The sequence below is a fragment of the Geotrypetes seraphini genome, chromosome 8 (assembly GCF_902459505.1).
Source record: "Geotrypetes seraphini chromosome 8, aGeoSer1.1, whole genome shotgun sequence".
Taxonomy (NCBI): domain Eukaryota; kingdom Metazoa; phylum Chordata; class Amphibia; order Gymnophiona; family Dermophiidae; genus Geotrypetes; species Geotrypetes seraphini.
Window position 1 is genome coordinate 162,262,235 of NC_047091.1, and position 17,659 is coordinate 162,279,893.

At 40.7% G+C, this 17,659-nt stretch overlaps 1 protein-coding gene across 4 annotated transcripts in view; it reads right to left on the reverse strand.

Annotated features, from left to right (window-relative positions):
• Positions 1-17,659, reverse strand: part of HECTD4 (HECT domain E3 ubiquitin protein ligase 4) — a 492,696-nt gene that overhangs the window by 309,950 nt on the left and 165,087 nt on the right. For all 4 annotated transcript variants that reach the window (XM_033956861.1, XM_033956860.1, XM_033956862.1 and 1 more), the window contains 5 exons: positions 15,997-16,150; positions 15,775-15,875; positions 11,567-11,765; positions 10,767-10,886; positions 1,388-1,492 (listed from right to left, as the gene is read on the reverse strand). In XM_033956861.1, the coding sequence (XP_033812752.1) occupies positions 1,388-1,492; positions 10,767-10,886; positions 11,567-11,765; positions 15,775-15,875; positions 15,997-16,150 (679 nt within the window). The remainder of the gene's footprint in view (positions 1-1,387; positions 1,493-10,766; positions 10,887-11,566; positions 11,766-15,774; positions 15,876-15,996; positions 16,151-17,659) is intronic.

Genomic DNA, 17,659 nt, shown 5'->3' on the forward strand with positions numbered 1-17,659 from the left:
CATGGCTCCGTTGAGGGGGAATTGCACCCTTGGAGGGAGAGACCTTAGTGCCAGCACCACTTCAAACCCTGAGAGCTCTATGCAGCCGCTGTTAAAAAAATAAGCTTCTTACAGCAAATTGATGAATTCTGGAGCAAAGTCATGCCCAGGACATCCCTAGGTCCCCTGCAGTCACTCCCGTGTCCCTTTCTAGGGTTTTGTGGCAGGGGCAGTTGCGCTTCACCAGCGATGCACTTTGGATCTTTCCCAGCTGTAACCAGGACTTTTGGCCTTAAACTCAAGTCATTTGGGATCCTACACCTCCAGGAGAACTAGAGGGGGGCAAAGCCTGTGGCTCCTGACACCCCCCACCCTTGTGCTGCACAGCATGTGGAACACAGATGGTCCTCAGCCTTTCATCCAACACAAATCTGGCATGAATCCTGAACTGAGAAGTGTATCCCACCTTATTTTAAGCTAAATCAAGGTGTTTAAGGCAGATAGAGGCTTTTATTTTTAAATCAGGAAATCCAAGAAGGCCACTGCAGTAGCGATTTTAGCACCAAAAATGGCCCAAGTGAGCTACGCTAGGGGTCATAAAATAGCGATTTTAGGATTTTATGGGTAGGGGATCTCTAGCCCCAACACCTAATAAAAAACAGTTAAAGACACCCCATCCCTTTGTACTCACTATGCCATGCTTGTGCTGGGAGCTGCCTGGGCTGAAAATGCAACCAGAGAAATGTGAGAACTTCTGCCTCAAATAAGCCTGGAAACCAGACTGCTTGCTCTCCGACCCACTGACCAGCCAGTGAATTCAACCCTCAAAACTCATGCACGCAGTAAAAAAACGGAAATGCAGGAGGTTCCGATCCTGATAGAAAAAACGTCTTGGAGCTGCTCAGCCTGCACCAAGCCCTCTGCGGATATAACCTAGGGTGAGCCTGGCTCCCAAGGGAATGGTCCCTGAACTCCCAAACTGTTAGTGCAGGCTGGCCAAGCGGGTGTAATGCAAAGCAGTCTTCCCCTTGTCTCCAGACTTCTGATCTCAGAGTCTGAGCTCTCCCACAGTCAGAAATGTCCCAAGGCTGAGAGCCTTTGTAGTATCGAAAAGCCTCATGATTGGACAAAAAAGAAAACCCTCAAACTAAAGGAAAAATAAACTCGAGCAGAGCAGATAGTCTTTTACTATCTTGCATGGGGAAAGACAAACTGAGGAGTTGCAGAACAGCCCAGAGTGATAGGAGGCAGAACAAAGAAAATGCTAATGAGACTAACAACATGGAATCTTGCAGGAAAGGATTGACTACCCAAGAGCTCAGGAATGATGTGCCTATTGCACTAGAATTTTAAATTTAACAATTACTTTTTTAATGCAAAAATTAAAGGTCTTAATATAGCATTTTACCTGGGCTCTAACAGTGCACGCAAACCCCCACATAGCCTTGTCTGGAGTGTTGTGCTCACGACCACTTCTCATTTCAAAGGAAAAAGTAACTGTATCCCCTTCCACCTGAAAATGTAGAGAAAAGGTGAAGGGGGGATATACTGATCAGAATATTTTACAAAATTATTTTTATGATCCATTTAAAAAACAGTTTTGCATATCATAAGCACTTTCTACACGTATATAGCACAGTTACTTACCTTTAACGGGTGTTATGTAAGGACAGTGGCAGATATTCTCACATGTGGACGACATCATCCACAGAGCCTGGTACAGACAATGGTAAAGTGTACTGTCACTTTAAATAATTTTCAAAGTCTCAAGTCGACCTGTACTGCGCATGCGCCAGTGCCTTCCCATCTGACATCGGGTTGCAGGACCATCAGTCAAGTAAAAAAGCTATGAAGCCAACTAGGGGAGATGGGAGGGTTGTCTGCTGTCCTTGGATAACACCCGTTACAGGTAAGTAACTGTGCTTTATTCTAGGATAAGCAGGACATATTCTCATATGTGGGATTTCCTAGCTACAAGGATCAGGGTTGGAGGGAAGTTGGTATTTAAGTAAAGAATAAATTTTTTAGAACTGCTTGAGACCAAACTGACTATTCCCTCTGGAAAGATTGTCCAAACAGTAATGGGATGTGAAGGTATGAACTGAAGGCCAGGTGGCTGCTTTACATATATTCTCAATTAGAGTGAAACGGTGAGCTATGGAAGTGGCTTTTGCTCTAACCTATGTGCAATAACATGACCCTCAAGCATCAGCCCAGCCAAGCCCAAGCATAGCAAAAAAGAGATATAGTATGCCAGCTAAATTGATATGGTTCTCTTGGTGATGGGTGCTCTAAGTCTATTAGGATCAAATAACAAGAGCTGATTAGAAGTTCTGAGAGGCTTGGTGCAATCCAAGTAATAAGCTAGACTCTAGAATATTTACAGTCCAATGTGTGGAGTGCCGCTTTTCCAGGGTGAGAATATGCTCTTGGAAAGAAGACAGGAAGAACTATACTGTAAACTGGTTCAGATGAAATTCTGAGATCTTTTGGAGGAATGTTGGATGTATGCAAAGAATCACTCTGTCATGGTAGAATGTTGTTTAAGGTGAGTCTGACACAAGTGCTTGAAGCTCACTGACTCAGTGTGCAAATGTGATACATAGTAGAAATACTACTTTCCAAGTGAAAAACTTCAAAAATGATGTTGAAAGAGGTTCATACGGAGCTTAATCCATTCCTGGTCCTTCTCGGTACAGATGAAATTGAATGAATCAAAAACAAAATTACTCTGGCTCGGCCCAAAATTAGAACACCTGCCCACCCTCTTCGCACTACACTCAGGCACTGCACTGCAGCTTGAGTTCTCAAGCAAGGTCCTTGGCATCATTATCGATTCTTCTCTCTCCCTCAATGACCACCTCAACTCCTTGGCTAAATCATGCTTTTTCAGCCTCCACATGCTGAGGAAAGTAAGATCCTATTTTCGCCAACAACATTTCGCCGTCCTTGTCCAATCCATCATCCTCTCCAAATTAGACTACTGCAATGCCATCTACTTAAGCCTATCAAAAAAAAAGTCTTCAAAGACTCCAGCTAATCCAGAATACTGCAGCCAAGTTGATCTTTGCAAAACGCAAGTCTGACCATGTCTCCCCACTCCTAGTCAAACTTCACTGGCTCCCAGTAATTCCCAGAATCCATTTCAAATGCTCCTGCCTGGCTTTTAAGATCATTCACGGCATTCCTCCTCCCTTAATCCCACTATCTTATAACTCCTCGAGTCCTGACTCTACCAGACCCGCCCAAAGGTATAAATTATCCTTCCCCTCTCTACACGGTATTCACTATGCAGGCAAACTGGGAAAATCCCTTCTCTTCAGAATCACAGGTCTTTGGAACGACCTTACTACCCCACTGCGGAACCTGGGCTCCCTCCAATTATTCCGCAAACAACTGAAAACCTGGCTTTTCACTAAAATGTAATTCTATCCCCCCTTACTCTTCTCTTCTATATATAAGTTCATGTAAACCTTTTTTTTTTCCTTCTCTTCCTATATTTTAAGTTCTTGTAAACCGTGCCGAGCTCCACAACAACCGTGGAGATGATGCGGTATATAAACTTAAGGTTAGTTTAATTTAGTTTAATCAGAGTGGAAAGTATAACATTAAAATCCCATGGAACTAGAGGAGGCCCACCCAAACAGAAGCCTTACCACATCTGGCACCGGCACGCAGCCCACAGGACGTGCTGGTGAACAAAGATCCTGCCTTTTGCCTGGGCCTTGAGCATCTGTGCATGCTCAAGACCTTCTGGCTCTCACTCTCTCAGAGATGCTCAAGGTCGGATCATAGTTCACCGGCACATCCTGTGGGCTGCATGCCGGTGCCAGATGGGGTAAGGCTTTTGTGCAGGCGAACAATGCCAGTTCTCGGGGGGGGGGGAGGCATTTGCAGGCTAGAGGGGGAGCGATGCCGGTTCTCGGGGGGGGGGGGACGACAACAAATCAAGCGAGTTTCCCTTACTTCCTATGGGGAAACTCGCTTTGATATAAAAGCAATTTGGTTTACGAGCATGCTTCTAGAACGAATTATGCTTGTAAACCAAGGTTCCACTGTATTTTGATCACTAAATTGAAAATAAAATCATTTTTCCTCCCTTTGTTGTCTGGTGATTTCATGAATTTCTGGTTGCACTTTCTTCTTCTGACTGGGCATCCAATATTTCTTCCGCCTACTGTATACTTCCTCTCCTCCAGACCGCATTCCCTCCCTCAACATTTTCTTCCTCTCTCCCTGGCCCTCCCCTTTCTTTCTGTCTTCCTGCCCTCCCCCAAGTCACTGTCACCGCCATCGGGGAACAGGCCTCCAAGCCACCGCCGCCCCAAGCTCTCCTTGCTTCCCGACGACCAGCCTTCCTCTCCCCAACGTCAATTCTGACGTTGGAGAGGAGGTTCCGGGCCAACCAGATAGTGATTGGCTGGCCCGGAACTTCCTCTCCAACATCAGAATTGACGTCGGGGAGAGAAAGGTTGATCGGCCCGGAGCTTCTGCATCCTGTTTACGGCGTCGGGATGCAGATAGAAAACGAAGGCAACACAAATCATGGAGTCCGGCATGGGCACCGCCATCGACTCGCATTGCCTTTGCGATCTACCTTTTGGGCACCCCTGCCATACACTTTATTGTAGAAGGAGAGGGTACCATGATTGTCGGGGCCACCGAGGTGCTAAGAGTATCATGGTGGCTTGCTCCTGGAGAAGTCTGAGTAAAGTTTTCCCAAATAAAAGAATTGGATCGAAAACATAAAGGAAGTTGCCATGCCAGTCTAGGAGAAAGGCATCGAACGCCAGACGATTGGGGTGTAGATTCTGGAACAGAAGCTTGGAAGTTTGCGATTGTGAGGAAATGCAAATAGATACCTTTCTAGAGTGGCCCAATCTGCAAAGATCTGATATAAAGTGGTGTTGTTGAGAGATCACTCGTGGTTGAAGAAACCTACTGAACTTGTTGGCCAAGATATTCTGTGTCCCTGCTAGATAGACTGCCTTTAGGAAAATATTGCACGGAATAGCCCAGGACCAGATCTATACCGCTTCCTGGCAGAGAAGATTCTTCTGATGCGATGGTTTGATTTTCTCACGCTTTAGAGAACGGTGCTGACAGCTTCAATCATAGCTTGTTGCCCTTATTAATGTGATCTTCTAGCAATCCCCGCTCCTGAGGAAGCGAAACAGAGCTCTGTCGAGATTTCCCACATATTCGCAACACACAGAGTGGAGATTTCTATTCATTTTCAACAAACATTGAGCTAAGTAATAGTTCAGGATGAAATTTTACGGATAATTTCATAAATTGCTTTAAAGAATGTGAATTTTCAATTGAATGAATTATTTATTACTTCTATGAACTTTACGAACTTTATTTATGCATCATTTGGATTACATTAATATGAACTTTATTTATGCATCATTTGGATTACATTAATATGAACTTTACGAACTTTATTTATGCATCATTTGGATTATATTAGTTTATTTATCGTAGACTTTTCTAGCATTCATCTATTTTGATACGAACTGTTTTTTATATCTATAGAACACACGATAGCAGAGCACAGTCTATGGTATTGTTTTAATTTGAAAATCTTTTTAATACGATTGCACTTGCACCTTAACTTAAAAATTTTTTTAAAGTTTGGTAAGATTTGCTATTAACACTTCAACATTTTAAGTACTTTACCTCATTACGTTTTGGGAGATAATTTATTTACCACTCTTTTGGATTTAGCGCCTTAGTATACAATATTTTGATATATTTTTTCCTGGAGCAAATGTTTGGAAGTGATTTAAAGTATATATATATATTTTTTTTTTTTTTTTTTTTTTGACTACACAAAACACAGGACAACATGATGTATGAGGCAGTCTTTATTTAGACTTGTGTCTGGTGCCAGTCACCTAATAACTACTGCCTGAGCCACTAATTCCTTCATGTGCAACCAGAAAGACGCGTACTGATGTCCATTATTTAAAAGCTCATTATTTAAAAGTCTTTTGAGCCTTCCTTTTCTAACACTTTCTCCAGGGAAAATACTAGTGTTGTCCAATTCCCCTCTGGATTAGTTTCCTCCAAGATAACCAGAATGGGATGGTAGGAGTGTTGGCCTTCAAGAAAATAAATTTTGTAATACTGACTGGCCGAAGTGCCCATCCCGTCTGGAGAAAGACTCCAGACAGTAATGTGAAGTGAATGTATGAACTGAGGACCAAATAGCAGCTTTACAAATTTCGTCAATAGGAGTATATCTGAGGAAAGCAACAGAAGTTGCCATAGCTCAGACTTTGTGAGCTGTGGCACAACTCTCTAGGTGCAGGTCAGTCTGAGCATAACAGAACGCCCCAACAGGATACCCCAACTTGTTAGGATCAAAGAGTTGAGGAGATGTGTGGTGTGGCTTTGTTCTGTTGATGTAATAGGCCAAAGCACGCTTACAGTCCAGAGTGTGACGGGCCGTTTCTAATGCATGAGAATGAAGCTTAGGGAAAAAAACTAGAACAATCAACTGATTGAGATGAAACTCAGTCACCACTTTTGGAAGAAACTTTGGGTGTGTGCGTACTGACCCCCTCCTGGCAGAGGTGAGAGAAATGAAAAATACAACTTTCCAGGTGAGAAACGTGAGATGAGCTGTGGCCATTGGTTCAAATGGAGGCTTCATCAACCTGGAAAGAACCACATTAAGGTCCCAGACTATTGGAGGAGAGGTGGTTTCACATTGAAAAGTCCTTTCATGAATCTGGAGACCAAGGGATGAGCAGTAAGATGTTGACCCTCGACTGGCAGGTGAAAAGCTGTAATAGCACTGAGATGGACTCAAATAGATGTGGATTTGAGTTCAGAGCTTCCTGGAGGCGTCAATAATATTGCGGACAGGCTGAGAGAGATGTAATTCAAATGGGTTCAGCCCAACAGAAACCAAGCTGTCAGGTGTAACGACTGCAGATTGGGATGTAGAAGTGATCCTTGTTTCTGAGTAAGTAGAATAGGAAAGATTGGTAGAGGAATTGGCTCCCTGGTGCTGAGCTGAAGTAGAAGGGAGAACCAATGCTGTCTTGGCCACCAAGGAGCAATGAGAATCATGGTGGCTGACTCACATTTGAGTTTGAACAGAGTCTAACAGGAGAGGAGTTGGAGGGAATGCATTTAGAAAGAGGCTCGTCTAATCCAGGAGAAACACATTGGCTTCCAGACGGTGAGCAGAGTAAAGTCTGGAACAAAACTGGGGCAACTTGTGATTGTGATGTGTCGCAAACAAGTCCACCTGAGGAGTGCCCCATTGAGCGAAGATGGGATGGAGAGATGCAGAGTTGAGAGTCCATTTGTGAGGTTGTAGAATTCTGCTGAGATTGTCTGCTAGGGAATTCTTCCCCCCTTGAATGTAGACAGCCTTTAAGAAAATGCTGCATGCTGTCGCCCAAAGCCAGATTTTCTGAGCTTCCTGACATAACAGGAGAGAGTCGTGCCTCCTTGTTTATGTAGTACATTGCTACTTGATTGTGTGAAAGAGGACTTGAGGACTCAAGAGGTGTTGGAAAGCTTTGAGAGCATAATATATCGCTCGGAGCTTGAGTAAATTGATGTGAAATTTGCACTCCCTGGCAGACCAATGACGTTGAGTTTGAAGGCTGTCCAAGTGCACCCCCCGTGTCCATCATTATCACCTTTTGGTGAGGGGGCAAGTGAAAAAGGAGACCTCTGGATAGATTGGAGAAGGTCATCCACCATTAAAGTGACTGCTAAAGAGATGATGTCACAGAAATATGTTGTGAGAGATGATCTGTCGCTTGAGACCACTGAGAAGCCAGGGACCACTAAGGAATGCGAAGATGTAGCCTTGCTAGTGGGGTTATATGAACTGTGGAAGCCATGTGGCCCAGGAGAGCCATCATGCGCCTTGAAAAATGGTATGAACCTTCAACATCTGTTGACAAAGGATGAGAAGAGTGTTCAGGCGATCTGGAGGGAGAAACGCTCTCAGAGTAGTATCGAGGATAGCCACAATGAACTGAAGACGTTGAGTCGGAATTAGGTGAGATTTGGGGAAATTGACTTCGAATCCCAAAGCTTGTAGGAAGGAAATGGTCTGAGATGTTGCTAGAGCCACCTCCTGAGATGACCCAGTTTTGATCAACCAGTTGTCCAGGTAAGGAAAGACTTGAAGACCATGGGATCAGAGAGATGCGGCCACAACAATCAGGCACTTCGTGAAGACTCTGGGAGAAGATGTCAAGCCGAAAGGAAGAACCTTGTATTGGTAATGACTTCCATTCACTTGAAAATGAAGGTACTTGAGGGAAGCTTGATGAATTGGTATATGCGTGTAGGCTTCTTTGAGATCCAGAGAGCATAGCCAGTCATTCTGATCCAGAAGTGGATAAATAAGGGCAAGGGAGAACATCCAGAATTTTTCTTTGACTAGAAATTTTTGACTAGAAATTTGTTGAGATCTCCAAGATCCAGAATGGTTCGTATACCTCCCGTCTTTTTTGACATTAAAAAATATAGGGAGTAGAATCCCTGATTTTGTGAGATAGAGGAACTTCTTCGATGACATTTAGAAGAAAGAGGGATTGAATCTCCTAAAAAACCCCAGCATAATTGACATTTGTTGTTATGAGGAGTTTCTCTGGAAGGGTGGCACAGCTCTCACTTCCACTGGGATTGACAGATACATAAACTCTCATTTAGAATATTGTTGAATCTGGATCACCACACTTTTTTTACCCTTTTTGCCAGAGTCTTTCATGGATTTTCTTTAGGATTTATGAACTTAAAGTTTCTCTCAATATTATGGACTTTAGTTATTCATCTATTGAGTTGGGTTTATCTACTTTTTTGTTTTTTCAAGATTTTCTTACTGGCTAACTTTTCTGAACACCTATTAATAATAATAATAATAATAATAATAATAATAACAGTTTATATATCACAGTACCGTTAAGTTCTATGCGGTTTACAAAAGATTAGTGAAGTACAAGTTGAGATAACTTAAGGGATGTGGGAACAATAGGGAGAAAGGGCAGGAACACTGTTGGCGAGGGGAAAGAGAGGAGTGGGTCAACTGTCTAGGTATTTCAGGAATAGGTGAGTTTTGAGGCGTTTCCTGAATACCTCGTAAGTGGTGGGCAATAGGAGTTGTTCTAGATCTTTGCCCCATAGAGCTGCTTGATGTGAGAGAAGATGCTCATGGTGTTTTTTTAGTTTGCAACCTCTAACCGGGGGAGAAACGAAGTGCAAGTGGGAGCTTCTCTTGTGTCTGTTGGCTGAGAAGGAGAAGAGGTCAGTGATGTATTTAGGGGTTAGACCGTAAAGAACTTTAAAGCAGAGGCAGGCGAAAAACTTTACACGAGCCTCCATCGGCAGCCAGTGTAGCTGTTTGAAGTATGGTGTCACGTGATCGAACTTCTTTAGACCGAAGATTAGTCTGACCGCAGTGTTTTGCATCAATTGTAAGCGTCGCATATTCTTTTGGGGGATTGCTAAATAGGCGATGTTACAATAGTCGAGTTGGCTCAATACGAGGGATTGTACCAGGATTCTGAATGCAGAGTTATCAAAGTATGCTTTAATGGATTTAAGTTTCCAGAAGGTGAAAAAACCCTTTTTGATTAGGGAGTCCACCTGGTCTTTCATGGTGAGGCATTGGTCCAGAGTTACACCCAGTATTTTAATGGTGGGCTGTATGGGGTAGTTATGTTTGTTGATGTCTAGTGGAGTTTTGGTGTCAAGAGGGCGTGGAGAAGCAACAAAGAATTTTGCCTTCTCTGTATTGAGCTTGAGTTTGAAGTCTGTCATCCAGTGCTCCATCAAGTTTATGGCTTCTGATGCTTTTGGAATTGTTTCCGAGATGGAGTTGGCAAATGGGATATGATCATAAAGTCATCAGCGTAACTGGGTAAAGTCATCCCCAGCTGGGTTAATTGAACGCTCAGTGAGGTCATGTAGATATTGAAAAGCAGAGGGGATAGTGGGGACCCTTGCGGTACGCCGGATGGGCTGCTCCAGGTGTTGGAGAGATCATTGTTGAAGCGAACCTGATAGGTGCGGGATGAAAGGAAACCATGAAACCAGTTTAGTACTTCGCCCCTGATGCCAATAGCGTCTAGGCACTGTAGCATTTTCGCATGGTCTACAAGATCAATGGCAGAGCTCATGTCGAATTGCAAATTCAGGGCATTGAGGCCTTTGCTTAATAGTAGATGCAAGTAATCTAAGATGGCCGCAATTACCGTTTCCGTGCTGAAAAGCGGTCTAAAGCTGGATTGAGTCTTATGAAGGAGTGAGAACTGGTCCAGATATTCCATCAATTGGGAGTATACCAGTCCCTCCATGATCTTTACGATGAGTGGTATGGAAGCAATTGGTCTATAGTTGGTAACTAGGGCTGACGATTCTTTGCTATTTTTTAGGATAGGGGTTATTATTATGTGGCCTTTGTTGGTGGGGAATTTTCTGTTTTCAGGTTATGGGCTAAGTAGTGCAGTAGTGATAGTTTAAATTCAAGTGGTGCCGCTTTCATGATTGTGATATATCTTTTTTTTATTTTTTTTAATAAACAAATTGCATTTTTTCTCCCCAGCATACAAGCCAGTCCCCATAGTATGGCCTGTACTGCAGGTAAACATGAAAATGTGATATACTCATATGTACAATATACAATTCATATTTAAATAAGTGCTAATGGGGTACAAAATAACTAAACTAGAAAGAAATATAAGCATTTCTAAACAAAACCATTGAACGAAGACCTATTCGAAATAAAATTGCACTTTAGGTGACAATACCTTGACTAAGTCTTTTGGCCAACCAGTTCCTAGGACGCTCCGACTGCCATATCCCAATGTATTGCCTCCGTATTCAGCAACTTTCCTGCTGTTTGTGTTAGGGCCTGCATAGATCACCAGCTTAAAAAAATGAAGACTATTACAATATTAAAGTACAAACCATATAAAACTAATACAGATTTTCCAGGGTTGTGGCATCAGAAGCAATTTTGGGTGGTATTGGGAGTCAGTAAAAATGTATCACCTCCAACTCCAGTTTCAAAATAAAAACTTACATTATAATACGGCAAAATTATCATTTTATACTTAGATACAAATATTATATATTTTTGTCCAGGATCTAAAAGTACTGGCTATTCAAATCTGATAGTACACATACTGTGGCACAGTTTTAGAAAAAGAAAAAAACAACACTTTCATATCATTTTTCTATATACAACTAATATGCATCTAGTAGTGATAAGCGATATTAAATATAAATAAGGTTTATGCTTATATTCATTTAAAAACTTGACACATCATTCACCATTATCAGATCATAGTGGTTTACAAATTCAAAATATTCAATAAATAGAAAGCATCTCCATTAAAATAACAGAAAAGACCTAGCCATCCAACTGCAAGATCATACTTGACCTTCATTTTAAAATTTCACAAACAGAATAGGTTACACATCTGTACACCAATATTCATAAACTAAAAGCCTGCTTAAAGAAGCGAGTTTTAGCAGAGACTTGAATTTCTTATAACATAGAAAGCTGAGCAATAGCAGTAAAACATTAATACCTGACCTGACTTACCTTATCATAGTCATATTGTGAGGAACATCGACTGTCAAATCTCAGATACAGACAGCGGGCACCTGGGATATGAACAGTTTCCTTAAACTTATAGTTGTCTCTGACAGGATGTGCTGTTTCTACAGTCTTCCCAGCAGCCCATGGAGCAGGGATCTTCAAACCAGTAAGAAAACCTGGCTCTTCCTTCTCTTCAAGCATTCTAAAGACCATCCATTGATACAGACAAACAAATGCATCAGTATATGAGCTCTATATTTATTCTAGATTAAGACAGTATATCATGGGCGCAGCCAGGATCTTGAGCCAGAGGGGTGTATACGATCTTAGACTGAGAAAATTACATTGGGATTGGACTTGAGCTTGAATACATGGTTGTAAGCTACGTAAGAAGACTTTTGTTCAAGGTTGGAGGACATGAAAAAAATAGGCTATTGAAAAAATGTTTTTATTTTAAACTTAGTCTAACTTACACTAAAACAAATTTTCTTCTATCTGCGCTAAACCTTTCCAGAATTTCCTTGTCTATCCTTCTTTCCCAAACCAGCTTTCAAGCACACTCAACATACCTAGCCCATTCATATGATCTGTCACTGTTGAGTGAACCAAGTTTTCATTCTGTGTAAGGTACTAAGCGAGCACTCAATAGTACTCAAAATGAGAAGAGCATGTTTCGTTTGTGGAAAAAAGGTCATCGCTTCTTTCTCCAATTCTTCCACTGTCAGCTCCTTCATACAGTCCTCCTTTGCTTTTTTTCCCTCTCCAAGACTTGTAGAACAGTGCTACCTCACTATCAAAATTTTCCAAATTATATTGTAAAAAAAAAAAAAAATCACAGAAACACTGCACTTCTTTGCTAAACTCTTTGATTGACATTTCCAACATAACAGCACGGTGCAATAATAGTAAAGAAAATACAGGTAAATTGTCATTGGAAAATCTTTCCTCCAGTGAAGATATCAAAGAATCTAGATAAGGAATTATTAACGATCTTTTCCAAAATTCATCAGTTGGTAATGTTGCTGGATTTGAATGATGTTGCATTCTTACAATCCTCAGTATTTGCAGTTTAATGCCAATGTTTTGAGATCCAATATTGGTGGACAGAATATCCTGGCATAAAAATCTTTCTACTTCACGATATCCTTTCACGACTGTTAAAATTCTTTTTATGTGGTCCACACATTGTAACATATTCAGATTTTTTTTTTTTTATTTTAAAGTATTTGCCACGGGTTCTAGCAGAGCCGAATACTTTGTAATTAACCTCACGCACATGATGAATTCAGATTTTATCATGGCACAATATGGCTGGAAAGCAATTTATCTAGTAACAGCATTACTGATACCTTCTTTTGATAGCTTTTCCAACCTTTGAACGATACTTACAAAATGTTGTTTCAATATTATATTACATTAGTGATTTCTATTCCGCCGTTACCTTACGGTTCAATATGCCAATACTTTTGTACTTCTGAGACCAACCTGTCTCATTTAACCCTGGAATGTTGGGTACATACTTTCTTCGCACAACACTTCTTAATTCTCTTATGTTCTTAACAGATTCACAAAAAAAGTTTATCACATCCTTTTCTGTGGTAATCATGTTTCGGATTTCAGGTACATGGTTTAAATCATTCACAACCAAATTCAATTTGTGACTGGCACAATAAAAAAACATATTTTTAAAAAATACTTATCTAGCAAGATCTTCTGAACATCACCAATTTCCTATCATGGATGAACATCCATCGTAACCATGTTCAACCCACTTATTTGAACCAAAATTTTCACTTTTTAGAAATTTGTCTATTTTGGTTACTATAGTTTGAGCATTCAATGCATTCAATTTGACAAACCCAAGAAAGTCCTCACAGATGGCCATCTTTTCTTCATCAAAAAACAAAACACCAACCAACAACTGCTCCTTTCCAGATGTGTCATGTTTCGTCTGCTATTATGCTGTAGGCATAAGGTGTTGTGTTTTGGTTTTTTTTGCATCACTTACTATAGAATCTTTAGCCATCAACCCACACAAATTGATTAATCTGTTTTGGACTTGAGGTGATATGTAGCATTTCTGTTACCCTTTTCAAAATGTCTCCATTGCTTTATCACCCGCTTCAATTCTTAGATGAATCAAGTCTTGAAAATTGTCTTCCTGTTACGCCTTACCTCTTAGGGACTGCCACAAAATATTATTGTGGAAATTATTGATAATACCTTTTTTTCTTCAACTATTTTTGTGGTCAGAAATCAACATGGCATGTACAAGCTTATTTTCAACTAAATTCTTGGCAGCTGCTACTACTGCTGCTTTGTGCCACTGATTCAAGACGTGGTTTTTACAGGCTTTCTGCATGACTTGGTAGTGCATGAATGACTTAATGATGAAGGAACCCAAGACACCTTGCACTAACACAGAAGCAGGATGAAAAAGAACACAGTACAACCACAATGCTCCTTTTAGACATTTTGTATACGCAAGTCAAGGAGCATAGGTCTTTAGCCACTCTTGTCTGAATTTTCTTTTTGACTGGATAGCATCTTATGAAAAATCGTCAGGTTTCCAAGAACATTTTCATATTTCCATTTTAGACTTGTGGTCATTAGTGATGAACACCCAACCCTTCTTCCCAAGTCATGATCGCAACATCCCTTGCCGTGGCATCACTATTACGTGATGACATCAATGGATGCGCAACTTGATCTAGAGCAGCAGAAGAAGCCAATGTCAATGTCTTCTTCACTCTTGCTTTTTTCTATTTTGTTCCAATTCATTTCTGAATTATAAATTACCAAAATTAATTATAATTATCCATTTGAGTCCAGTCAACTGATAGAAACTCACTTCACTCGTTTCAATTAGGCCTAAACAAAATCTAATGTTTCAAAGTTATCTAAAAACGTTGTTAGTCACAAGATTTAAAAACTTACCTCAACAATGTCTTTATATCAGTTTCACTTACAACACCAAAAACCAAGTAATTACACTAAACTGCTGTAAGTCACTTCACAAAGTTGGTATTAGACCGACTGACTGAAGACTGAAATTGAACAACAGAAGCAGACAGCACTAATTTTATATAAGATTCCAGAGCGTAAAAGTATGCATGTTTCCTCATCCCACCCCCTCTCACGCATCTCTTCCTTCCTTCCCAACCTTCTTTCTGGTTTGGGTCACTTTCTTCTACTCCTACTTATGGGTCAAGCATTCATCTCCATCTCATCCCTTTCACCTTGTGGGTCCACCATCCATGTACCCTTCTTTCCACCTCCACCCCCCAATTGCAGTTCACCTCCCTTCTTCCTTCTGTGGGTCTGCTCTCTCTCACTTTCTACGCCCCCCCCACACACACACTCCTCTATGGCATCTCCCTGCCATCCTGCTCCTGATCCAACGACCTCCTCCCTCCCTTGTGTGGGTCTGGCCTCCAAATGACCCCTCCCCTTTCCCTGTGTGAAGCAAGTATTTCTTATTCACAGACCCTCCCAAAGCAGCAGTGGCAGCCAACCAGCAGGGGAAACGCTATAAACAGGCTGCTTGCGGCCAGCCCAGCCAGGGTCCCTCGTCTGCTGCATCGGAAGTGACGCAACAGAGGAAAGGCCCTGGTGGGGGCTGGCCACAAGCATTTAGCACTGCATTCATTTTCGGTCAGTTAGAGGGGTGCAACTGCACCCCGCTGGCTACGCCCATGAGTATGTGTTATCACAAAGATATACCACACTGTTTCTTGCAGTCCAACATGTAATTTCAGCATTTGGCATCATGATAATATCCAGCTACTGTCAGTTAAAATGCTACCCACCTCATTTTCACAAACATGCTTTTAACACATCAACAACTCAAAATCACACATTTCCTTGGCAGTTAAGCAATACAAAAGGGGTGCTACTATACATCTTTTAATTTATTTAGTTTTTATTGTTGTGTTATATAAAAGTTAGATTTTTAATGTTTTAGAGTATTTTATATTAGTTATTAATTGAGAATTGTAGGATTACTGAATTATAATTATTAAACAGTGCTTAGAATTTTCAAGTCATTTAAATAAATATATTTTAAACTAGTTACTGCTGTATAATAAGCACTTTCACGGAACAATGTTCCGATGCCTTTAATGCCACCTTAATATTTTCATGTCCAGCTATGCACATACACACGCATACACAAAACAAGACTAGAACTAATAAATTATAATATTAGTTACCTATTATCAGGAAATAGCTTGCATTTCTGTTCTGATGCACTACTGGGGGAGCTGCTCATATCTGAGAAAACTGGCAACTGGGTTTTAAGCAGCAAAGCAGTCTGTAAAAGTATACAAAGTAACTTATTTCCAAGTTATAATCAGCTCTTTTCACAAACTCATTAAGCTGCAAAAAATAAACCTCATCTTCAATTTTTTTTGTTCTGCATACTGTAGTTTTACCTGACTGGTATAAAGTACAAGCTGAACCAGCTGAGGCATCAGTGCATCAGCCATTGTCAACGTCTGTAAATTTGGATGCATCAGAGATGTCAGTAATACTGGAAGAAGATGACCAAGCATAGTAGCTTTAGTTATTTGCTCTAAGCCTTTTAACCTGAAAAAAGGGGGGAAATTGACAGTTAAATATTTGCACTGAAAATTTTTCATCAGGCAGAAATAAATCATTACCAAAGATTTTGGAAAAAGAAAGTAAACTCATTTAGCCATTGTTGGACTATTTAACACATTCAAAATTTAAGAAAATTTATTTTAGAAATTTAGCTACAGACCAATAATTGTGTCTATGGTTTATCCATTTTCTGTAACAAAGTTGCATCACTCATACTGCTTTCAAACTGCTAGGATTCATTCATTTATTTGGATTTATTAACTGCTTTTTCATGAAGATTCACTCAAAGCAGTTTACAATACACTGAATAGTAATCAGGTACTCTTAAGTATTTTCTCTATATCTGTCCTGGTGGCTCACAATCTGTGGTACCTGGGTCAATAGAGGGTTAAGCAACTTGCCTAGAGTCAGTGGCGTACCTAGCATATGTAGTGTCCAATGATATAAAATGAGAACAGCATAGGCTATAGACTCATTCAAAAAATGAAGGAAAAAGCCTCAGAAAGGGCCCTCCCACCTCTACCAAAATGGTTTTTAAAGAAGTGGTCAAGCGGTCACCTCATTGGCAAAAAACCTTCAATATGTGTTAAAGCCTTATGCTGTGCTCCGCTAATGAAAAATAGATGATAGAAGAAAATTTTCAACTTATCTTCGCTGATTGGTACACCAACGGTGGCCAGCATTTCACCAAATCGGTGTCCCCTTTTTGAAAGAAGTCTGATCGGTCGGGATACACCCTGAGGCAGCATATATTTGTGAAACGCTGGCCACCGTTGGTGTACCGATCAGCGAAGATAAGTTGAAAATTTTCTTCTATCATCTATTTTTCATTAGCGGAGCACAGCATAAGGCTTTAACACATATTGAAGGTTTTTTTGCTAATGAGGTGACCGCTCAACCACTTCGGAGGAGATGAGAAGGCCCTTTCTGAGGCTTTTTCCTTCATTTTTTGAATGAGTCTATAGCCTATGCTGTTCTCATTTTATATCATTGGACACTACAATAATCATTATTGAAAGCATTTATCTTTTTCCATATTGTGTTTTCATGATATTTGGGTCATTAGTACCTAGCATATGTGACACCTGGGACCCATCATTTTTTGACAACCCCCCCATCTATACGAAAAACATGATTTTTTAGTAATAAGCCACACGTCACACATGAGTACCTAGGAAAAAGCAGCATCTTAGATACTGCAGTGAGCAGTACAACATCAATACACCCATTGTAAAATCAAACAAGCCAGACTAGTACAGATCAATCCTAACAGAAAACCATGTCTTTCGAACATACAGAACACAGAAAATACCTTTGCCTAATATGGAATATGTCATCACAAACTAACCCCTCCCTCTTTTACAAAACTGTAGTGTGGATTTTAGCCAGGGTGGTAACAGCCCTGATGCTCATAGAATTCTGAGCATCAGAGCTGCTACCACCAAGGCTGGTGCTAAAAATCGCTCCACAGTTTTGTAAAAGGGGGGATAAAAT